Raw genomic sequence first — 25,091 nt, 5'->3', positions numbered from 1 at the left:
CATCCAGCTCTAGACTCAAGGGTTGTAGAGGGAGCTGGAGCAGGGCGGATTCTTGGACTGAGCGGTTGGCACTGAAAAGAGATTGGAAGTGTTCTGACCATCGATTGAGGATGGAGATCTTGTCGCTGAGGAGGACTTCGCCGTCTGAGCAAAGACTCAGAAACCCGGCCAGGAATCCTTGGCAAGCATGGTGTCGGCAAGTGCAATGACAACGGGCGCCTCCTGTTGGAACTCTGCGCAGAACAGCGGCTTGTCATTACTAACACCCTTTTCCAGCAGAAAGACAGCTTGAAGACTACCTGGATGCATCCCCGATCCAAACACTGGCACCTCCTGGACTACATTCTGGTGCGAGGAAGAGACAAATGAGATGTGCTCCACACCACGGTTATGCCCAGTGTGGAATGCCACACTGACCACCGGCTTGTTCGCTGCAAGCTCAACCTTCACTTCAATCCAAAGTTCAAGAACAGTGGAGCCCCCAGAAAGAGGTTGAATGTTGGAAACTTGCAGTCAGATGTACTGAGAGGAAACTTCCAGGAAAACCTCCAAGCAAAGCTCGAGGATGCAAACTGCTTCACGGACACATCTCCTGAAACCCTCTGGGATCAGCTGAAAACGGCCATACTGCAATCTACTGAAGAGGTACTGGGCTTCGCCTCCAGGAAAAACAAGGACTGGTTTGATGAAAACAACCATGAAATCCAGGAGCTGCTGGCAAAAAAGCGATCTGCCCACCAGGCTCACCTTACAAAGCCTTCCTGGCCTGAGAAAAAACGAGCCTTCTGTCTCATATGCAGACATCTTCAGCGCAAACACTGGGAGATCCAAAATGAGTGGTGGACTAGCCTCGCCAAACGAACCCAGCTTTGCGCCGACATTGGCGACTTCAGGGGTTTTTATGAGACACTAAAGGCGGTGTACGGCCCCTCTCCCAAGTCCAAAGCTCTCTGCGCAGCTCATAGCAAAATTAGCTTACATATAATTTGGCACTATATTTAGTGCTAGATATAAATTTGGATCTGCCATAGAAATATATGAAACTACAAATCTCCTTCTCTTGACAGTTTTCTGAGAAATTAATAGACTAAATAAATTATTAGCAGTTCCATTTAGCACACTCTATTTTTAGAGTGAATAAGAAGAAGAGTATACATAACACCTGGGTAATTTTTAACAGATGTTCATAATTTGCAGAACTTGTGTTATCATCAGAATGTAACCAGTTAAGTTATATCAATGAACTTAGCTTTTTTTGATCAGCTTTATACAAAAAAATGTACATCTCCGTTTTAGATCCACACTGTAGAAGCAGTATAATTTCTTCTATCAAGGCCTTGGAGAGACAATTAATCAGATACCATGTAAAAGCATCCTTGAGTCACATTTATTCAGCATCCGTTGATCTGAAGTGATCCTCATCCACTGTAGAATAAATATCCCCTTCATTGCTCAGAAATTCCACAGCATGCTTGATTGCAACAATGTTCATATTCTTCAGAGTTCGCTTCATGTATTCAATGCTCATGCCTTCTTGTTCCTGACAATTTCAAATTAAATTCAGTACCTGACTTTGCTGACTTGTAAGGCCATTCCGAGTGCACCTCCTTTATTTCGCATTGAAGGGTGCAAATATAGAGCAGATCCTCCGGGTACAGACTGTGGTTTGTTCAGCAACAAGTGGGCTTGCACCACTCCTAACATGTGTGATATTAACTCATTCAGGTCTTCCAATGGCATTATCTTAAAAGCCACCAAGCTCTTTTTGTTCTGGAATGATCAGAGATGACCAGCTTCTTTTACATAGAGGAACCACAATATTCTCACTTCCAGCTTCATCAGTATCCACCCATGGTCTCCCTCCATAGGGGGAGCTGTCATGTCATCCAATTTATATAGAATATTTGTTGGAGCTTTTTCTGAATCTTTGATCATACAGTTAACTGGGACAACTCCACTTCTCCAATTCTGAAAATATCCTGTTTGAATAGCTGATATCAGTTGTGACACTGTACAAGGAACAATTTGCTGGGTTCAGGATCTAGTTTTTCTGTCACTCTGGCTACCCCCAGCAGGAGAACCAAATCCTCCAGGGGACTGCATGTAGCCCCAACCTCTTGCAGCAGAATTTCCAAAATTTCCCTAACTCCCATCAAAAGAACCCGCGCTGTTCCACATCCCGCTCGGCCACCGTGCAGCGGACCGAACCCCACGCCAACAAGCCGAACCCCGCCAACACGGGATCCGTCCACTCAGCCACCTTCATGCTCAATGCCTCGGCCAATCCTTGGCCTTATAGGCATTCTTCAAAGTTTTTGCAAAGGCACCCGGAGCCTGGATTATTTGGCTTGAGCAGAGCTCTGGCATTTTAATGAGATCTGTTTTGAAGTGTTTGTATGCGATCTACACTAAAAAACCTGCCACAATTTATCTCCTTTAAAACATATCTATATAACAATATAAAATATAACATAATCTGTCACACTATATCAGACATTGAGAATTTCCAAATCTGAACATGAATGCAGAAGTACTGAAACACCTAAATACACACAGATCTGCAGGAAAGATTTAATGACCTGTTAAACCGTGTTGGATATTAGATCCATTTGAGGAACAACTCACCAATGTTGATGCAGTAATTCAAGAGAGGTTAATGATCTACCGAATGATTAAATTGTACACCGTAAATTCAATCAATAAAAAAAAAAAGATTTTTGGATTAAGATCGATCTGCTGAATAGATTTCCAAAACTATGAGAAAAGACCAAAATATTATTTGCTGCCTTTCCCTCGACATACTTAGTTGAATTCAGCAAGTTGGTTTCCTTGACAAAATTCCAGAAAAAGACAATATCACAACAAGAGGTCACCTTCTATTCTCTCCATCCAATTTGGAGCCGGACATCAAAAAACTTGCACACAAACATCAAGCTCACTAAAATTTTCTTTTTAAAATTTTTAAAAATTGTTTTCACATCCTCACATTTATGCTTAATGATCCCTAATTACTCATTTTGTACACACCATTGCACTCTAAGAACCTTTTTTATTATTTTGTAATATGTATGTTGATGTTTTCTTCTTTCCTGCATGTTCAATAAGAATGATTTCCTATTTGTCTATTTGTTCTGGAACCACAAGCCACAATTGTTACACTCAGAGTGAAAGCCTTGTTTTCAACTCACGAAACATCAATATTTTAATTGTTTTTTATGTAGTCACTAGGAGAAAAGTATAAGAAGTACAAAATTTGACTGCTTCACAGGGAAGGGGGTCCATAAACTATGAGCAGAGTCCTAAGGGGACCATAGCCTAAAAAGTTTGGGATTGGCTGCTGTCAAAGAACAGAAGAGGTGGAACCAGGTGAGGGATTATGGTCTGACGGAGCCAGATGTGGGAGGGGGAAGTTTTGAGGCTTGTGCATGATAGGTGGAAACAAATAGGGAAAATAAAATGAGCAGATGGAACCAGAGAGGATGGGTAAGGTAGAGATAGAGGCTGGAAGGTGATGTTCAGACATGAGGGACAGATGAAATCAAACATGGAAGGAGATAGGAAAGGTTGGCCAGGAGAGAAAATAAACCTGGTGGATAAGTGTGAGGGTGATGGGTAGATGGAAATGGGAAGGTGCACAAAGCAATCGAGAAAATGAGATGGTCCTGCAGGAGTGGGAATAGAAATTCGGTGTTGGCCACTTGAAAATGGCAAATTCAGTGTTGGTTATCTGAAAATGGAAAACTCAAGTGGTACATGCAGTGTTGCTCTTCTGATATAAGACTAAAATGTTTCTAGCTGCCAAAATAAAATTATTTTGTCTTAAAGTCGTTAAACCTAATTTTATTGTTCCTGTACATTGTTGGAATATTACATAAAGGAAAAATTCCTCTAGATTTCTTCACCGTAAACATGTTTAGACAATGTGAGGAAGTTACGCAACACATTCCATTGTATTCACAAATTCAATAATGGGTGATGCTGACAGACCCAGCACTTATTGTCAACCTATAGTAGCCCTTTAGAAGATGTTGGTAGGAAGCTTCAGCAATCCATGTCGCCTGTTCGCAATGGAGCTGCTACTGAAAACATGGCAAAATTCTGCAGTGTTGTCAGCATAGCTACATTGTGACGGTAGTAGAGGAGTGAGTATTTAAGATGTGGATAGGGTTCCAAGGAAATGGGTGGCATTTCCACTTATATCTGTTACACCTCACATGTTCTCCATTTTTTTTTAAAACCTGATTCTGTGGCTCTCACTACTTCATCTTTACCATTGATGTACATTAAATATACACATCTATTCCCCATTAAAACCATCCGAGAGTCCTTTTATTCTTTCTGGAACACAGATCCAATTAGTCCCCATCCATAAAAATTCTCTTTCACTTGGCGGAAATTGTTATCATCTTCTCTTTCAACAATGGCTCTTTCAATTCTCCCAATCTATATTTTTATATAGCACGGTAGAAGCCAATTCTGGTCATTTAAACGTGCCATCCAATGACATCCAAATTAACCTACCACCGTGTATATTTTAAAGGGTGGGAGGAAACCAGAGCACCCGGGGGGGGTGGGGGGGGGGGGAAGGAAGGAGAGGGAACCCACACAAACATGGGAATGTATAAACTCCTTACAGACCGGGTGCTGTAATAGGATTGCACTTATCTCTACACTAACTCTGCCGCCAAAATCCAGAGTGTAGCCATGGACACATGCATTGGCTCCAGCTATGCATGCCTTTATGTTTGTTATATCTTGTTCCAAACCTTGTCTGGTACCACTTTATAACTTTTTCTCTATTACACTGAGAACTGCATTGGTGCTGCCTCCTATGGCCATGCAATTCTTGATAACTTCATCAATTTCACATGCCAACTTCCACCCCACTCTTAATTTATTTGGCCCATTTGGTGTTTATTTGGTGTTGGCTGGAACACCTGGTTGGCAGTCTTTTCTATTCCTCTGGCAAGACCATCATAGACATATCTGTCTTCAGCATCGTTCATTAACAGGGTGAGGCTAAACATAAACATGAGGGACAACAATGGCATGAAAATTGAAATTTTGAAGTTTGGGTAAGGCCTATCCTCCTCCAGTTCCACTTTTTGCATGTCCTTCACCTGCTCCTGTACTATCTTTTCTCTCAAACTTCCCCACCCCCAATTTCAATGGTCCCTTTCCCCATCTGTATATCCACCCTCATCTGTCCAGAACAAAGGTAATATATATCCAGTATATTTCTATTTTCATGTGTCCAAGATACCATTACCTTGTTCAGATTTTAGATTTATTGTCAGAGTACATACATGACATCTCATACAATCTTGATTTTTTTTTCTTGTGGGCCAGGCAGAACTACCACATATTGGTAGTGGAAAAAGAAAACTGCACACAATGTACACTGTAAACAAATAAAGAAATGTAAACAAGCTGACTGTGCAACATAGAGAGAGAAAAAAAAACAATAAAGTACAATAGTTTGTTGTTGAGGAGTCTGATGGTAGAGGGGTAATAGCTGTTCCTGAATCTGGTGTGAGTTTTCAGCCTTCTCTACTCACTTTTTTAATGCTTGATATCTTCCTTTCACATCTTAGTTTTGAAAAATGGTACCAACCTGAAATGTTGACTGTCCATTTCTCTCCATGGAAGCTGCCTGACCTCCTGAACCCCAACAGCTTCTCTCCGTTTGTTGAAGTGGATGGCATTTTCCTGAACAATGCATCATGTTGGAGTTGCACTGTTTTCAAGAAGTGGCAAGGATTCTGGACACCCCTTGAGCTCTACAGCTGAATCGATGGCCGTTAAAGTCAATAATTGCAGAATTCCCAGCTTCAAATCTTATCCATTTGCAACAGGATTTATGCAGATGGTCCATCTTGGTATGGGCCAAAGATGTTGATAATAATAATTCAAAAAAGGAATGCCATGAGAAGATATTTGGACTCTTTCCTTGTGAAGTATTTATCATCTGGCACTTTTATAACTTGATGCTTATCAGTTCAAGACAATTACTTTTAGGATTATGTTATTATGGAATAACTGTTTTGTCTTCTGACCCAGATGATTTCATTCTAGGATCTTCACAGAAGAGAATATTAAGATGGGGAATGATACCAAAATATCTTTTTTTATGGAAAAACTACCAGAGCATTGGAAAACTGTCATTGTAATACGCCATTCAAAAAGGAATGGAGCAAAATGCTGGTAATTATAAGATGCACATCTTTACATCAAATGTAAAATATTAGAAATAACTAATAATTAGAAAAATAAATCCTGGAATCACAACACCTCCGCATTAGTCAGGAAGGCTCAACAATGAGGTTGAAGAATGTATGACAACTTTCCCTCATCCTGACAACATTTTACAGGAGCACAATTGAGTGTGCCCCATCTATTTGAATCATTGTGTGGTATAGTAGCTGCAAAGCATTGGATGGGAAATCAATATAGAGGATCATTAAAACAACCAATAAGATCACTTTCCTTTACTGATGTAAAAGCCAAAAAGGAAAAAAATGAGTAAACGTGTAATTTTTTTACTTACCTTGTTAGGTTGGTGTCCCGTTGGTCCCTGTGAGGCCTTCGGAGATGTCCTGAGTTTATTTAGCTTTTGTGGCCATCTTTGTTGTTGTGCTCATGCGGAGTTCCAGGAGCATGCTCAGTGCATTAAAGTGTTGTAGTGCCAGGATGGAGCATGTGCAGTATGACGTACATTGGGAGCTTCTGATAGAATATTAGAAACATGGAGCCATAAGGAAGGGAGACTGAAACTTTAGTTGACCATGGTCATAAATGTTACTGGAGTTTATACAGATGCTATTTATGGATATTTCATTTCAATGTCAAAGAAGATTATTTCAAGTTTATATGTTAAAATAAAGGATTTAAATCAATGGTTTTCAAACTATCCCCCCTAAAGTCACATTCCACCTTAAGCAATCCCTATGCCATGTGTTCTGTGATTATTAAGGGATTGTTTAAAGTGATATGTGAGTAGAAAAGGTTTGAAAACCACTGTTTAAATTGTACCTCATTGTGCACAGTTTCATAACTCCAAAGGAAATGGGCCAATGACAATTATTCTCAAGCAAAATATTTCAGTAACAATTGGGTCTAGAGAAGTGGTTCTCAACTTTCCCTTCCCACTCACATACCACATCAAGCAATCCCTTGCTAATCAAAGAGCACTTATGGCATAGGGATTGCTTGACATGGAATGTGATTTTAAGGGGGGTAGTTTGAAAACCATTGATTTAAATTCATCTGGACTTGTATTGAAACTAATTGAAAACGCATCACTAATCACTAACGTCTCACTTAGCATTCAAGCAACTATTTATTGAATTGAAGTTGGTATAGATGACATTCACTGGGAGCATTGCTTAAATTGGGCTAAAATAATTACTGAGAATCTTTATCATCCACTATGCAGTATCTTTGACCTGCTACTATCAGGAAGAAGGGATAGGAACATCAAAATCAAGGCTAGAAAATAGCTTCTCTCTGCAGGCTGTAAGATTGATGAATGGTATCCTGTAACCTTACATCTCATAAATGAAACAAGTAAACTATTCTGAAATATTTATATATATTTACATTATATTTCTATACATGTGAGTAAATATTATGTAGTGTATTATGTGTGTGTAGATATATATATATATATGTATATGTTTTTATGTATGAGTGTGCATCATGGTCTGGAGAAATGCTGCTTTTTTTTCCTGTTTGTATATGTACAATACAGTCAGATGATAATAAACTTAATTTGAACAAAATGTGGCTGAGGAGTTCATTAAAATTTTTGAGAAACTCTCAACCAGAGTGGGTATTGGGAATCACTAGATGTATTCATATGTATTCAGATTTATTGTCAGAGTATATACATGACATCACATTCTTTTTCCTGCAAGCAAGGCAGAATAACCATTTATTGGTAATGCAAAAAACCTGCATGTAAATAAATAAAGAAATGCAAACAACTGTGCAATAGAGGAAAAAAAAATCAATAAAGTACAATAAGAGTCCTTAAATGAGTCCCTGGTTGAGTTTATTGTTGAGGTGTTTGATGATGGAGGAGTAGTAGCTATTCCTAAATCTGGTGGTATGAGTTTTGTGGCACCTTTACCTCTTTCCTGATAGATCAGGGCATGTGCTGGGTGATGTGGATCATTGATGATTGCTGCTCCTTTCCAATGGCAGCATTACCCGTAGATGCTCTTGATTATTATTGGTCTTTTTTTTATTGAGATGAGTTTATTAAGATTATTATTCTTCCAAAAAGTGTTCAACATGCTGCCTCATCAAAGGTTAGATCTTGAGAAAACATGAAATTGGAGTTAATATATTAGCAACAGAGAAGAAGCAGTGAGTCGGAGTAAGAAGGTCATTTTCAGATTGAAAACTGGAAGAAAGAAGCAAATGTATGAGAGATTTTCAGAATAGATGAAAAAGCAAGTTTGGGGGAGGTTTACAGAGTTTTACTGAGTGGCCAAAAAAGTTGGCAAATGGAGTATGCCTGTAGTGTGGAAGAATATGAAGTCATTCATTTAAGAAAGAACAAAGGAAGAGTATAATGAAATGGATAAAAAAGACTGCAGAAAACAGCAGCAAATCCGTGAAAGAGCAAACCCTTGTGTATAAAACCAGAAACTAGCATGCAAATGCAGCATTTAATAGGGAAGTGACAATGAAAGATGGCCCTTTATATATTGGAAGTTGGGAGTCTAAAACTAAGGGAAGATAGACGGTAACTCTCCAGAACAGTAACAAGACCAACTTTAGAGTACTGGAAACAATTTTTGTTCTCTATTTAAAAAAAAACATGATTTTATTTGAAGCTGTTCAAATGAGGTGCCTTTGGATGATCCTGGTATAATAGGATTGTAATGGAATTGTTTGCTTGCAGAACTCAGGCCTTTTGAACAGGCCTGCTAAAAGAAAATAACAGCTTGCCTGAAAAAAATAGATCTATTTAAGAAAACACCAGTACATCTTTGAGGCCTCGAAGAAGGCAAAATAAATTTAATTACATCGCTGAACAGCTTGTTGAGTGCTAAAATGTGATGCATTAATCTTCCTGGTGAGGTAGCTTTGCCATGTGATTATAAATGTCTGTAGAGATCAGGAGAAAGCATGGGCTCTTGGCAGTTTTAACTATAAAAGTAAAACTGTAAAGCAGCCTATTGGACTTCTGCTTGGAACAGATTGCAATCATTTGAGTGGAGTTACCAGGCAATGCAAAGGTCATGAGGCTCATGACGAGTGATGCATTTGTACAACGTACTTTTGAATTGATTAGGATTCTACTCATTGGCTTTCAGACAAATGAGATGATCTTATCAAAGCAAAAGTTATTTTACATCAACTGCTTCATAATTCTGGTAATAACAGCTGAATTTCTCCAGCTGGTTGTAACAGGATTCATTTGGGGAAAGTGTCCACAGGGTAGTTGGCTCAGCAGATCAGTTCAAATACACAGGAACAAACGTTGTAATTGACAGAAGCACTGGAAAAATCTCTTGAGGCCCTGGAATCCTGACCGTCTCCAACGTTTGTCCTTCGTCAGGAGAGATTACGGATAAGAGGTAACCCCTTTCCCCCCAACGGAAAGGAAGGAGTAACAGCAGAACCTCCGTATTTTCCACATCCCCCGAATAATGCAGCATTCCAAATGTTAACAAATAATAACAGGGAGAAGGAAAACGTGATTTTTGGGTGATGTATGTGCATTTTTCACCGCCTTGCTTGGATCTCGCTGCTGTTAACCATACCGGACTTCATTCCTCCAAAGGAGACGCCGACTTAATGCTGGATGCACATGATCGAGGAGTTAATCAGCCGCTGCTTTCCCAACACCGCCAATTAACCTGAAACCCATCGACTGAAGAACAGTATCACCCCACCCCCCGAAATAAACACGGCCGTTCTCCTTGTCGTGGGCGCCTCCCGCCCGCCGCAGGAGCCGTTGGCGCCTCCCGCGCGATTCCCGCCGCCGCGTCCTCGTGACGGGCTGGCGCGCGGAGGTCGTGTCGTGCGTGCGTGCGGTGACGAGGTCCCGTGGCGAAAATGCCGCAGAGAAAGCAGGTGAAAAACCCGTACTACTTCTTCATGCTGGAGAAGATTCCCGAGCTGAGGCAGAAGGGGATCAAAGTGAACGGGTTGAGAGACGCTGCCCCCCTCTGCAGCTCGGAGTGGCAGGTGAGAGGCGACGGGAGGGGGGGGAGGGGAGGGAGGGAGGGGGGGGAGGGGAGGGAGGGAGGGGGGGGAGGGGAGGGGGGGGAGGGGAGGGGGGGAGGGGGGGAGGGGGGGGGGAGGGGAGGGGGAGGGGAGGGGAGGGGGGGGAGGGGGGGGGAGGGGGGGGAGGGGGGGGGGGGGGAGGGGAGGGGGAGGGGAGGGGGGGGAGGGGGGAGGGGGGAGGGGGGGGGAGGAGGGGAGGAGGGGAGGGGGGAGGGGGGAGGGGGGGAGGGGGGAGGGGGGGAGGGGAGGGAGGGGAGGGGGGAGGGGGGGAGGGGGGGGGAGGGGGGGGGAGGGAGGGGAGGGGGGAGGGGGGGAGGGGGGGGGAGGGGGGGGGAGGGAGGGGAGGGGGGAGGGGGGGAGGGGGGGGGAGGGAGGGGAGGGGGGGAGGGGGGGGAGGGAGGGGAGGGAGGGGGGAGGGGGGGGAGGGGGGAGGGAGGGGGGAGGGGGGGGAGGGGGGAGGGAGGGGAGGGAGGGGGGAGGGGGGGGAGGGGGGAGGGAGGGGGGAGGGGGGGGAGGGGGGAGGGAGGGGAGGGAGGGGGGGGGGAGGGGGGAGGGGGGAGGGAGGGGGGAGGGGGGGGAGGGGGGAGGGAGGGGAGGGAGGGGGGAGGGGGGGGAGGGGGGGGGGAGGGGGGAGGGGGGGGGAGGGGAGGGGGAGGGGGGGGGGGGGAGATGGAGAGGCAGAGGCAAGGGGCCTTCACACCGGGGCCTTCACGTCATTTTACATTGGAGTTTCAGGGAGACAGTCACACCCCCCGCACCCACCAACCCACCCACCCCAAAGGAGGCAGGTGGTTGGGGGACTTTCAGGAGAGGGAGGGGGAATAGACAGAGCAGAGCCCCCTTGGGACCATTCCCATCAACAGTCAGAATACTGTTGGTGGGGTCTACCTACCATGTGGTCATGTGTTTGGCATCAAGCCTGGATGTTGGATATGACATCATTACATGTATGTGATGATATGGGGGACTGATTTATACAGAATGCTTCGTAGCAATGCTTGTAGTAGGTAAATAGTAAAGCATTGAGTTAGTCTGCGCTGCTGTCGTTTATTTACAACCAGGGGTGGGGTGGGGTGGGGGGGGGGGGTCCAACATAACAGTGGCGACGAGGATTCAAAAACTCAATCAACCGCTACATGTTTATCAACTCGACAGAAGAGAGCAAAAAGCTGGGGAGATGGCAGCAGCAGTTTCTGCAACGCACTTCAACAAATTTAACAAAGACGAAGGTATTTGGGAAGAGTATGTAGTGCACGTGACGTTACGGAAAATCCTCCATTGAATTTAAAAAGTGCATTGTTTCTAACCATAATGGGAGGAGGGTCCTATGAGCTCGTAAGATCGCTAACGAGCCCACACATTCCTTCAATGAAAGCGTGCTGAAATCTGTCAAGCTATCGGTCAGCACCTTAACCCCTGACCTTCAGAAATGACAGAACGACATAAATTTTACTGACGTAAACAACAGAACGTAGAGCCTGTCCCAAATTTCACGGCTGCATTATGTAAACTGACTAGATACTGTGCATTTGGACAATTCAGAGACCATGCGTTAAGAGATCAATTCTTAATGGGTTCAGCTGAACAAGCTACCTAAGGAAAAACTAATTGCAGCACAAAATCTGACACTTGAAGTGGCGTTAGACATTGCTACTGCAACCGAGACAGCGGCAAGCAATGCAGATATCAGCTGGAGAGATTTGGCTATCAATAAATCGTGGCGCTAAGATTCTTCCCACTGGGAACCTGCCTGCCAAAAATGTTTTTGCTGCGGGAAGATGAATCACAGTCTCAATAATTGCTATTTCAAAAAAAACAAATGCAATGACAAATGCAATGAGAGGGGGGACATCAAAGCAAGACGCCCAATGATTAAACTAAAGAAAAATTTCTAGCCAGGCTCCAGAAAAAAACAATTTGCACGAGAGACAGGAGAAAGCCCAGACACTGAAAACATGGATACCATTGAATCAGAAGAGGAACCAAACGAAAGTAAACATGTTATACAAGTAATCCATATTGGTGGACTGGGCCACAAAGAGCCAAATTTTTTCATCCATGTTCACATTAACAACAAACCAATATGGATTGAACTAGATATGGGAGCAGCAGTTTCCCTAATGTCCAGAACAGTGAAGGAGTGCCTGCTACTGCATGCAAAGATGCTTCAAAAGGGCACCATCTTAAAAACTTACTGGGGAGGAAATCCAAGGTTTTGGAAAGTGCAAGGTACATGGTAAGTACAAGGATTAATCTAACCAGTTGACCCTCTATATAACCATTTACAGCACAGAAACAGGGCAGTTTGGCCTACTAGTCCAAACATCTTCTCCCACATTTGCCCCATAACCCTCCACACCTCTGTTCATATACCTATCCAACCTTTCCTTGAATATTTTTCCTTAAACTTTTCTTCCTTTACTCTCAATCCATGCCCTCTTGTTTGAATCTCCCCCACTCTCAGTGGAAAAGGCCTATCCTCATTGACTCTGTCTGTCCCCCTTATAATTTTGAATACCTCTATCAAATCACCCCTCAACTTTCTGTGCTCTTGGGAATAAAGTCCCAGCCTGATCAACTTTTTCCTGTAACTGAAACCCTAGTAACATTCTTGTAAACTTCCTCTGCACTCCATACTGTTTATATCCTTCCTGTAGTTCATGGACACCGAGGGCGACTATTGCTCAGTGGCAATTGGTTAAGCAATCTTCAGCTGGATTGGCAAGAAATAGGGGAGATAATCAGCTAAAAGAACAAAGAAAAGCGGGATGAACACCTGCAGCGAACCACAGTCCCCAAACTGGCTCCAATTTTAAAATGTTACGGCACAGTATTGGGAAAAAGGTTTGGGAAAAATTCGTGGTGTATGAGCCAAATTACACGTGAAACCCGAAGCAGAACCCAAATTTTGCAAACCCAGAATCGTACCTTTTGCAATAAAGGAAAAAATCAAATCAGAACTTGATAGACTGCAGAAACAAGGGATATTAGAAAAAATTAATTACTCCAATTGGACAACTACAATCGTACCAGTACGTAAAGCAAATGGAGAAATAAGTATCTGCTGTGATTACAAAGTGACTATGAATTAAGCACTACAAATTCTAGAATGCCCCATTCCAAAGGCCAAAGAACTATTCCAAACATTAACTGGAGGACAAAAGTTCACTAAACTAGACCTGTCACTGGCCTACCAACAGGTGGAGCTAGACTGCTCCTCCTGCAAATATGTAACCATAAACACATTTGGGATTATTTGCATTTACCTGTATGCTGTAGGGAATATGAGCAGCACCACCATATTCCAAGCAAGGACTTAGATGGCATCATCATTACTGTTAGGGACGACACTGAGTATCTAACTAAACTAGATATTGTTCTGAATCGACTACAACAGGCAAATATCTGACTGCGACAAAATGTGTTCATGGCACCATTGGTGAACTATTTAGGGGAGGGGTACAAAAGGACAACAAAGGGACAGAAGCTGTACGGATTGCTCCCTACCTGGCCAACAAAACAGAACTGCACTCATTTCTGGATCTAGTAAACCATTATCGCTGACACATTCCAAACATGTCCATGTTATGTAATCCCCTGAATGAACTACTTAAGAAGAATCAGAAATGGTTCTGGAACACAGAAACCAAATGAGTTATTGATGAACTAAAAACAATTTTAACAAGCGGGATGCATGTCTGGTGGCCTTCCATAGGGGAAGATATTGAGCACACAGAAGGTGCAGTACATGCCAGAAGGCACACCCCAAAGCACCTCCGACAGAAGCAAACCCATGGAAATGGTCATCACATCCGTGGCATCGAGTCCACATAGACTTTGCGGGCCCATTCATGGGAAAAAATTTCCTGATGGTAGTCGATGCAGACTTGAAATGGCCGATTGTAATCAGCACGAAAAGAAACAACTGCAGGTCAGACCATTGGGGGAAAAACTCAGGAGTTTCTGCATCATGTGGATTACCCATTGAACTCATCTCCAACAATGGCCTGCAGTTGGTATCACCAGAATTTAAAGCTTTCATGCGCAACAATAATATTCACCAAAAATGTATGTACCATACCATCCCAGTACAAACTGAGAAGCGGAACGTTTCTTTCAAACTTTCAAGAAAGCCATGAAAAAGACTAAATTCGGACTCATCGTTGTCCCTTAAAATCGCTGTATTCTTGCTGAATTACCAGAACACACCACACTCAACCACCAAAAGAACATTGGCAGAGCTGATGTTTTGGAGCAATCTAAAGACAAGACTGTTGGCAATACACCTGAATATCAGCCTCAGACAGCTTCTGCAAGAAGAGACCCAAGATTGATTGAAGTGGGGAAACCAGAGTTGGCGCAAGACTACTGTGTCCACAAAGCTCTGTGGGTGCGGGGAGTAGTCCAGAAAAACCTCAGCCCATATTTGCATAACGTGCTAGTGGGGATGTGATAAGGAAAAGGCACAACAACCAACTAAGACCTGTGGACAACACAATGACACCTGAAGCTGGAAAGGACAATGTGTTCAGTGAGAGGCCAACCCGGCCACCAGTAGAAGCATCTCCACCTCACATCGACTGGCACGGATAAGGGCTGAGACCACTGACCGAGGAGAAGATACCATCAAGAAGGGAACCTGAAACAAGAAACCAGACGATCAGCCCACTGGATTTTCGTACCCCAACTCCGAAAAGACTGCCAAGATCATCTTCTCCACTGCCCAGTTATATCCTGACCGATGAACCGGAGCAGATCATGTCTAGAGCTCCTTTACAACAATAAGGTGCCCAGACCAATACCATTCTCTTCATAGATCCAAATTATGCACACCAACCTGAACGTTTCAAAGACTATGCTGGGTGGAAGGGGGTGGGGAAACAGCATGGGACATGACACCATTACATGCACGTGATGGCGTGGGGACCTGATTTATACTGAACGGTTCATAGTAATGCTTTCAGTATGTAATTAGTAAAGCATTGATGTAGCTGTCATTTATTTACAAGGGCGGGAAGGTGCTCAAACATTGAACTTTCAGCTCAGGAAGCAAGGAAAGGAGAGTAGTCGTGATAAGGGATTTTGTAGGACAGATGAGAGGTTCTGTGGGAGAGATTGAGAATCCTGAATGTTCCGTTGCCTCCTTGATATCGGGGTCTGTGATATTTCAGATTGAGTTCTCTGTATTTTCAGGAGGAAGGGTGGGGAGCCTCATGAGATGGAAGAGATCTTGAACATATTTTTGCATCAGTATTTACTCAAGAAGCTGACATTGTTTAAAAGGGAAACAAGCAATAGTGGAGGAGGTTCATGCTGCCTTACAGCAAAAAAAGGTAGATTAGTCCCCTGGGCCTGACATGATATTCTCTTGGACCTTGAGGGAGACTAGTGTAGAAATTGCAGGGGCCCTGGCAGAAATACTTAGTATGTCTTATCCACGGATGAGGTGCTGGAGGATTTGAGGGTAGCTCATATATTTTTTAAAAAGGCTCCAAAATTAAACCAAGAAATTACAGGCTGGTGAGCCTGACATCAGTAGTAGGTAAATCATTGGATGGTTTTCTGAGAGATTGGATATACAGGTATTTGGACAGCCAAGGGCTGATAATGATAGATTTGTGCATGATAGGTCATATTTCACGAATCTTAAGAGTTTTTTGAGGAAATTACCAAGAAAGTAAATGAAGGAAAGGCTGTGAATGTTGTCTACGTGGACTTTAATAAGGCCTTTTGACAAAGTCCCACATGGGAGGCTAGTTTAGAAGGTTCAGACACTAGGTATCTATGGAGAGGTTGTAAACTGGATTCGAAATTGTCTGAATGGGAGAAAACTGAGTGGTAGTGGATGATTGCTTCCCAGACTGGAGGCTTGTGATTAGTGGTGTGCCTAAAGGATTTGTGCAGGGACCATTGTTGTTTGTTGTCTCTATCAATGATTTGCAACATTGCATTTAGTTCCAGTTGCTACTCTCTTGGAGATGAGCAATTAAGCTCAAGAGGATATACTGTAAGGAACCCAGAGGACCCATGAACTCGGCACCAATAGATATTCACCAAGACATATGGTTACTTAAACAAAAGTTATTTTTAATTATCTTTAAACATGAAGATAATAACACTTTAACTTCTCACTAATGACTTAATTAAACAAACTTAACCCCCTTCTGATTCTAACCACAAGTGTATGTAATGTGTATGTGTACGTTCAGAAAGTTCTTTTGATTCACAGTCCAATCTCACTTCTCATTCCTCCAAGTTTACTAATTGCAGGCAATTGCAGGTTCTTGTCGGTTTTCAGAGAGAGATTTGTTGTTCATTTTTAATCAGCCACTTCAGTCTTCCTAATGAAACTTACCCCCTCAGGGTTCTCCAGATGATAACCTCTTTCTTTTTGTTTCTCTTAATCCAAGTGAGACTTTAGACAGCCAGTCCTCTCCTCTTGCATGAGCCACAAGGGAATTAAGAACTCACAACCTGTCTTCCAAATGGGGCTTTCCACAAGCTTTCCAGCTTGTCCTGTTCCAGTCCCAGCAGCTGTTGCTGACTGTAACACTGTATAAGTGATCTCTCTCTCTCTCTCTCTCTCTCTCTCTCTCTCTTTCTGCTTGCAAAACTACATGACCGTCTTAGAACAATAAGTTCTCTTCCAGACAGAAGGTGGCTCCGACAAGCTCTTTCATCTGTTGCCTTTTTTGTAAACAACAATCGATTTAGTGAAGTCTCTTGGGCACTCTCCAAAGCTCTTGCAATGGCTGTAGAGCCAATTTGTCTAGCATGAGCAGAGCTCCAGTATTTCAAATAAGATCTGTTTTAAGGTGTTTGTATGTGACCTACTCTAACAAACCTTTCCCAATTTATCTCCCAACAACATATCTATATACTCTGTTACAATAGAAAAAAAATAAGGATGCCTGATTGAGACATTTGAAGAGGCTCTTTTCTCTGGTATGAAGGAGGCTGAGAAGTGACATGATAGAAGTAAATATATTTATGAGAAGCAGATCATCTGAATCTGTTTCTCATCGTAATTGATTCTAAACAAGAGGACATATTTAAAATGAGGGAGAAGGTTTAAAGGGGATCTGAAGGGTACACATTGTAGTTATTACCTGGAGTGAGCTATCAGAGGTGATAGTGGAAGCAGTAACAACACTTATAGAGATGTTAGGACAGGTTTGTGAATGAGCAAGTGGAAGAATTTGAAATTAATATTGACAAGAGGTTAGTCTGACAGTCAACATTAAAACCATGGGCCAAAAGGCTGCCTTACACCTCTATGATAATAACCTAGGGTAAGTTGTGTGGAAGGTCAACTCCATGTGGGTTTGTGCTGGCTGAACACTGTGCAACCCCCTAACCCAGTGTGCCTCCTCCTGTCCAGATGCAGTATATTGTATTTATGCAACCAATAATGTGATAAGCTGAGCAACCAATTTAAAACCTGTTGACTATTCAAGATAAATGTATTGAATCAAAAATTTATGAACATTTTTCTCCAGCTCAGTTGTTTGCATTTCATTGGATTTCAAGCTTTGTTGCTGCTGATCACATTTCCACAATTCAGGTTTTTCTCGTCTTGAAAAAAATGAAAGTATTGTCAGTGACTTGGTGTATTATGAAACTTGACAGAAACATTGTGTTATCTATTCTGAAGAACAAGTGTAATACCTAAATGGGGGGGGAAAAAAAGATGCTTAGTAGTACAATACTTATTTTGAAAATGCATTTCCTTCTCAGTTTAAATGCACTTGTATTTTTGATTGAATATTCAGTCTTCATTATCTTGGGATCATGCAAAAGTCTTTCTGCACACCCACCAAGTCCTATTCATGCATGTTTATTTAGACATACAGTATGGTAACAGGCTATTTTGGCCCACAAGTCCATGCCGCCCAATTTTTATACCCCATTAACCTATATCCCCACTATGTTTTGAACAATGGGAGGAAAACAGAACCCCTGGAAAAAACCAAGTCGACATGGAGAGAATGTACTGTGATGGGTTATATCATATTTTATATTATTTAAAATATGTTTTAAAGGAGATAAATGGAGGGGGGGTTTAGTGTAGGTCACAAACAAACACTTCATAAAAGAGATCTCATGTAAAATGCAAGAGCTCTGCTCAAATGAGACACTCTGGGCCAAATGTCTTTGTAAAGATGATGGAAACTGCTTTGCTGAAGGACTTAACAAGTTGGTGTTAATTGGATATGCTGTAGAGTAATCAATTATTGTTTTGAAAGCAATAGATGAACGGTGCCACAATCTGTCTGAATGCAGTTTGCAGTTCGAAGAAGGTAATTTTGTTTTGCAAGGGGGGGGTAGGGGGGGTTGGGGGGGATGGAAGGAGGGAGCGAACGTGTGTGTGTGTGTGTGTGTGTGCTTTGGTCAATTTATTAGACAAAATATTGTTACAAGATCAAACCAGCAACCACAAAGAAGGCATATAACACAGGGGTAAAAATGAACAATTACTTTATTTACAAAAATTCACCTTCAAACTTTAATTCAAAATCCCCCCTTTTATAACAATGCTCACTGGTTACTATGCAAATTTCTATAACAGTGTAAAACTAATAAATTCCCCAGCCTAAATATGATATTTGTAATTAAAGTCTGTTATATTTCCAACCAGCTCACAGAAAAACAAGACTCACAAAACTTTGCTCTCAACTGAAGCAAAGATTATAAACAAAATTCAGTTTGTTTGGTAAACTGAAGCCAAAAGATCTTGTAGAGAGAGAGAGAGAGAGAGAGAGAGCACAAAATTCAAAGTTCTTTTCTTGTGTTGCTTGCAGAGAGAGGAACAACAGGTTTGGACCGGATCCTCTGGCTGCCTTCGGAATGTTCATCTTTTTTGAAATCCCAACATTCTAAACTGTCCTCCAGACCATGATTCATGCTCTGGGCCTTCTTCCACTCCACAGCACCCCTAGTGGTGGTTTATTGTCCAAGTCCAGAAATTTTTAGATCATTTTCTGCACATGCTCAGTCCGTCTCCCACTCTCTCAGCAGTTCATTTTCACCTTGGCTCTCTAAGGCAAAATGTCACTTTTCAACACAAAACCACACAACACAGGTCAATACACAACACAGAACTCTGTAATAATATTAAAGGTATTGTTGGGGATGATGAATATAAAATTAATTTATTTGCAGATTATGTATTAATCTATTTAACTGATCCTAAATAATGTTTAGTTCATTTGCAGACTTGTATGTCTGGTTATAGAATTAATTGGGATAAGAGTGAACTATTACCTATTTTTAAAGGCAATTATTTGGAGTGTAAGCAGATTACTCAATTTCATTGGTCTGAAAAGATAAAGTATTTAGGAGTAGAAATTAATATCGATTATAATCCATTAACTTTAATAGGAAGGGTGAATTGCATTAAAATGAATGTATTTCCTTGAATACAATATCTCTTTCAGTCTATTCCTTGTATTTTTTTAACCAAAATCTTTTTTAAGGAATTAAATTTGGCTGTTCATTTATTTTTTATGTAAGTGTAAATTATCCAGAGTTTCATTGCAAAAATTGACTTGGAAATATGCATTAGGAAGTCCTTCAGTTACCTAATTTGAAAACTACTATGAGGCAGCTCAATTGAAATTTATTAATCGAATGCTAGATAGGGAACAAACTCCTGCATGGATTAGAGTAGAATCAAGCCAACTCTTGGAAAGTGATGTAACTTCATGAATATAGGTGGAGACCAAGTCTTTTGAAATCATTTAGTGTTCCAGTACTCCAACATTTAATTGATATTTAGTATAAAAGAGATTGTTTAATTGGATCTAAGGGTAAAATTTCTGGTCAGACTCCTATAGAAATAGGATTATACCATTTTCTTTGGATAGTTATTATTTAAAGGAATGGGATTTAAAAGGTATTAAAAGGGTGGAGGATTTTTTGAGAAAGGAAATTTTCTTTACTCAATTGCAAGGAAAATTTCATATCAACGAATTCAATATTTGCCTATTTTCAAATGCGAGTTTTTTTAAAAGATAATTTAAGAAAAGAAATTAAACTTTCTACTTTGTCTAGATTTGAGAAATTAATTACAGAGTCTTTGAAAAAAGGATTTATTTCAGAAATGCATAGTTTATTGCAGGAGAAGATGGAAAAAATGATGTTTTTAGAATAAAAAGTAAATGGGAAAAAAATTTACAACTTACTATATTGGAGGATGATTGGTTAAAGATTTGTGAAAATGCGGTAACCAAATTGATTAATGTAAGGTATAATTTGGTTAATTACAATTTTGTACATCAATTATATTTGACACCGGAGAAGTTGAAAAGATATGGTTTTAGGGAATCAGATTTATTTTTTCGGTGTTCGGAACAAAAAGGTACTTTTGTGGTGGTGCACATCCTCACAGCAAACTGGCCCCATTTGTATTTCCACGTGGCGGGGCAGCCATGGGGAAATGGCATCATCAGAAGTTTCTCTCTGACTCCAGCATCCCTTCCATTGCGGACCCTGGGCAGCGATTGATGTGGCATTGCATCAGGTGACTTGAGCTCATGCTGCCCTTAAAGGGGCGTGCTGAATTTGAATAAAAACAGTTGTTAACGACCCTCAACATGGTGGCTGTGTTTCTTCCATTGCTCACACCGCCACACTTTCTTACATTCAGTTACGTGAAAAGGTGCAAAATTTTTGGTTAAAAGGTAGACAATTTCTGGAATGGTTGTGTAACATTCAATTGTTGCCTAACCCTTTGTTGTTGTTATTGGGATTTATGATGAATTTAAGATAAATTTCAGATTGCTTTTATTCGCTTAACTTTAGCTGTTGCGAGAAAATCTATTGCAGTAACATGGAAAGATGAAGTAGAGATTAGTATGTTAAGGTGGCATAATGAATTAAAATCCTGTATTTTGTTAGAAAAAATAACATATAGATTACATGAAAATTACTCTTTATTAAAATGTGGGACCCATATTTTAAATATGAGTCTTAATATGTGTTAATTATGTTATTTTGATTATTTTTATGAACTAATATTTGTATATGTTTTAAAATATTTTAACTTTTGTATAGGCTCCAATAACTAGAAATAGGATAGTCTGGGTTTTTCATTGTTAAGGGGGTTGGGGTGGGTTATATTGAGGGATTAATGTATTAATTAAGATTATCTATTTTACTAATTCACTTTTGTAATAATGGGGTTTCTACTTTGTACTATTCTTTTTTTAATGATCATAAGGTTTTTTAAAAAAGAGAGAGAACTGGTTTCTGCAGCATGGCAAACTGGCAGCTTTTTTAAAAAAAACATTTTTAAGACTGATTATGAGTTCTGAATTCAGTTTGTTCAAAACCCTTGTGGTCCATAAATAGGAAATAGCTGGCTAAAGTGTTTTGCCTGAACTAAGGAAAACAAAAGGAACTTTGTGGTGATCTGCAGAAGAAAAGGTTATCATTTGGAAAACCCTGATGGGGCGAGTTTCTTCGGCAAGACACTGATCGGAGGAAATCAGTTTGTGTGTGTCCATTGAGCAATTAATATCTCTCTGAAATCAACAAGAACCTTCCTGAGTGGTAATGAATTACTTTTAAACACCAGAGGTTGGTGAAAATTCATAAATGTTAAATTCTGTGAACAGTATAAGAATTGTCTGATACCGGTGTACTTGGAGGAGTGAGATTGGATTGTAGATCAAAGAACTTTTCTGAACTTATGCACACAATACATACATGTGCTCTTAGAATTAGAAGGAGGTTGTTAATAGTAATTAAAGTTTGATCCTGTTTTTATGTTTAAAGAAAGTTAAAACTACTTTTGTTTAAGTAACAGTTTGTCTTGGTGAATTTCTATTGCTGCTGGGTTTTGGGGTCCTCTCCTTACAAACTCCTTACAGATAGTGTGGAATTCAAACCCTGGTCCGGTCCAGATTGCTGGCGCTGTAAAGGTGTTATGCTCCCTTTTACTCCAAATGAATCAATGATCGTTAAAACAAATCCTGCACAATGCCCAATCCTGGCTTGTTATTTCAAGAAGTATTATGGATACAAACATTACATTCTACCAAGCAGTCATATAAGATGTTTGATTATAAATGGTATATCCATCTATAACAGTGATTGCTTTTCTGTAGTACTTAATTGGGTGAAAAGTTTTTCTTTCTCGTGTCCTGATATTGTGAAAGTTGTTATATGAAGGCATGTCTATTATTTGAGTGAATTAAGCAACTTTATATTCTTTGCTCAACCACAAATGATGTAGTAGAGGTTGTCTGTCCCTAAGCATAGCTTGGCATTCATTATGGTCATCTGATGTTTCTTTATTGCTGCTTGTTCCATGTCCTCCAATTACCTTATTGGCTAAAAATCATTCAGTTTCAGCATTGAATATTCTTAATAAGTAAGTGCTCACAGTCCTGAGCTGGAGAATTCTAATAATTTGCAAGTGCTTGAGTAAAGAAACATTTGGCCCTAAATGTTATTCAACTAGAGGAGATAGCCTTGCAGTATTTGCTTTGCTCATTTCTGAATCAAAACTTTTTAATGCGTGTAATTTGCAGATGCTACATAGCTTGGAGGTTGAGAATGTGAAGTTTTATTGGCCTTCAAATAATGTCTTTATGGACAGGATCCTGCTTTAAAAAAAAACTCTTTTTAAAAATCTTTATTTGGCATCTCTCCAACACCTGAACATCATTTTTCCATCCTTTAACCCCTTGCTGATCCTTTTAAAAAGTTGAATGGAGTCTCAACTGCCTTTTTGCAGTATTGGAGCAGATCAATAAGATGTAATTTTGAAAAATATTTACTGCTTCCAACTGAAGGCAGCATGTATCTCAAGCATGGTAATTATTATTTTGGATCCAAGTAATTGGGGTTGTTTCATTGCCGTGACCTGCAAATGAAAAAGAATTTTGCAATAAAGCCCACGATTGTGATGCATATTTTGAATGTATGACATCAGTCGGAGTTTAGACTTCAATCTTGTAAAATGCCTGTCAAACCTTAATTTTTGTAATCAAAAAAAAATATTGGATGATTCAAATCTGCAACTTTTTTTAAAAAAGTTACTAAATGAAGATGAGAAGGAGAAGTTTACACAACTGGCACAGCAATGGAAAGCTGAGAAAGATCACAAAATAGTGAACAAATCTGAAAAAAAAGAACAGGTCAGTGTATCTTAATGTTCTGTTGAAAAAAGTATACTCATACTGTCAGTGTAATTATTGACCCTGTCTTGTGGAACTAAGCGGAACAGAAAGTATGAAGTGCCAGTTTCCAGCAGGTAATGATTGAATTGGACTGATCATAATTATGACATCATAGCTGGTTCTGAATTGCAGAAGGGCAAAGTGGCTTGACCTTGTTCTAACTGCAGTAATACCTGAAATTGCATTTTCTGAATGTAAAGTCAGGATCTGTGCTTGTTTATAACTGTTTTTAGTTGCTTATTCCAGGAGATGTAGTTATGTCATAGATACACTATCTGCACACTTGTGAAAGATAGCCAGTTGAATAAAGTACAGAATATGAAAACCCTTCTGATTGGACTTATTTCCCCTCAGATTTGTCTTCATTCCTCAGGAACCCACAGTCACACGATACCCCATTTTCTGGGACTTATTTCAACATATCCACCTGAAAGATGCAACTTAGCTTTGATTATCTTTTTGGAATCAAAGGAATTAGTTTTTACAAAAGAAACTTTCTAGATTTTATTTTTATAACCATTCTTCCAGCACATCAGAAAATATCATGTATCTTTTTTCACTCTGCCCTTGTGGTCTTGATGTAAAAATTTTTTCCCTTGATTGGTTAATTATATTTTTGTAAGGGTCTTAATCTCCTTTAAGATATTCATTAAAACCTTTTTTGACAAAGCTTTTGGCATTTTTAATTTTGTGGTTTAATACTAGTTTTGTTTGGTCCTGTGATCACTAGAAAAGTTTAATTACTTTAGTTTGTGAAAATGGTTTAAAAAATATTCTTTATTCTGTAGCAGGCCAAGCGACCGCGCAGGTGAGTCGGCCGAATTTCCCCAACAGCCATTCCAAGATGGCACAGGCCTCCCTTTACTGCCGAGAAGGAGCCCACGTTTAGCGCCATGCGCGAACTAAGGAGCCCTCCACTTCTGCGTAACGGGCAGCTGGTTGAGGGGTGACACTGCGACATGATGATGTCACTTCCGGAAGCCGGTGGATAAGTCACCGGAAGTGGCCATTTTCCAACAGGGCAATGTGGCGAATTCAAATAATAAAGTCGGTCTTTGTTTCGCCTTCATACAATGTGACTGTCTCGTTATTCAGCAGCATTGCCAAAGCAGTCGCTACAGTGGCGGTTTTGGAACCAGCATCGATTACAGCAAAAGGCAACTAACAGCTACATCCACAGGGGCAGTGCCTGTGATCAACGCAGTGGGTGTGCATCTCCCGCCTTTCTGGCATACAGCTCAGGAACTGGCTACAGCTGGCTGAATCCCAAGGGAGTCCCAATTCCACATCAGGGGAAATGTATCAGAGGACACCAAGTTCTGGGAGGTCATCAGCATCAGCGCTCTGGAAGCCGCCACAGCTGCCAAAGTAAGCTGCTTCGTAGAAAACCCACTGATGGAGCGCAAGTATGAGCAGTTGCGACGGTTCCTCCTTGACACCCTCGAGCTTAGCTGGCACAAGCATGCCATCAGGATCCTCAACATGTAGGGCCTGGGCGACAGAAGTCCTTTTGAACTAATGCATGAGACGGTGGCCCTGGCGGATGGGCACACAGAGTTTCCTGTTTGAGGCCCTGTTCCTCTCAAAACTGCCAGTACATGTATCCTCAGCAGTTTTGGACATGGATTTCAGTGCCCGCACCTTGTAGCAAAGGAGGCAGAC

General features: G+C 41.0%; 2 protein-coding genes and 1 pseudogene across 9 annotated transcripts in view; 1 reads left to right on the top strand and 2 right to left on the bottom strand.

Annotated features, from left to right (window-relative positions):
* ildr2 (immunoglobulin-like domain containing receptor 2) overlaps nucleotides 1-10,188 on the bottom strand; it is a 129,766-nt gene extending 119,578 nt beyond the window's left edge. The window contains exons 1-2 of one of the 3 annotated variants that reach the window (XM_069888516.1): nucleotides 9,777-10,188; nucleotides 6,548-6,726 (exon numbers count right to left, since the gene is read on the bottom strand). Coding sequence is in view for 1 of the 3 variants with exons in the window: in XM_069888523.1 (XP_069744624.1) it covers nucleotides 9,777-9,786 (10 nt within the window). In the remaining 2 variants the exon portion in view is untranslated. The remainder of the gene's footprint in view (nucleotides 1-6,547; nucleotides 6,727-9,776) is intronic. The other 2 variants (XM_069888524.1, XM_069888523.1) reach the window with 2 other exon arrangements.
* LOC138739747 (replication protein A 32 kDa subunit-like) lies at nucleotides 1,291-2,168 on the bottom strand (annotated as a pseudogene).
* The window catches only part of LOC138738406 (protein maelstrom homolog), a 63,179-nt gene continuing 47,461 nt past the window's right edge, over nucleotides 9,374-25,091 (top strand). For 2 of the 6 annotated variants that reach the window (XM_069888533.1, XM_069888527.1), the window contains exons 1-2: nucleotides 9,379-10,203; nucleotides 23,286-23,387. In XM_069888533.1, the coding sequence (XP_069744634.1) occupies nucleotides 10,072-10,203; nucleotides 23,286-23,387 (234 nt within the window). In that variant the 5' untranslated portion in view covers nucleotides 9,379-10,071. Of the gene's footprint in view, nucleotides 10,204-23,285; nucleotides 23,388-25,091 lie in introns of all 6 variants that reach the window. The other 4 variants (XM_069888530.1, XM_069888529.1, XM_069888528.1 and 1 more) reach the window with 4 other exon arrangements.

This window comes from Narcine bancroftii, chromosome 7 (assembly GCF_036971445.1).
Source record: "Narcine bancroftii isolate sNarBan1 chromosome 7, sNarBan1.hap1, whole genome shotgun sequence".
Taxonomy (NCBI): Eukaryota; Metazoa; Chordata; class Chondrichthyes; order Torpediniformes; family Narcinidae; genus Narcine; species Narcine bancroftii.
The sequence above is the reverse complement of the archived record's forward strand: the minus strand, read 5'-3'. Positions and strand labels throughout refer to the sequence as shown.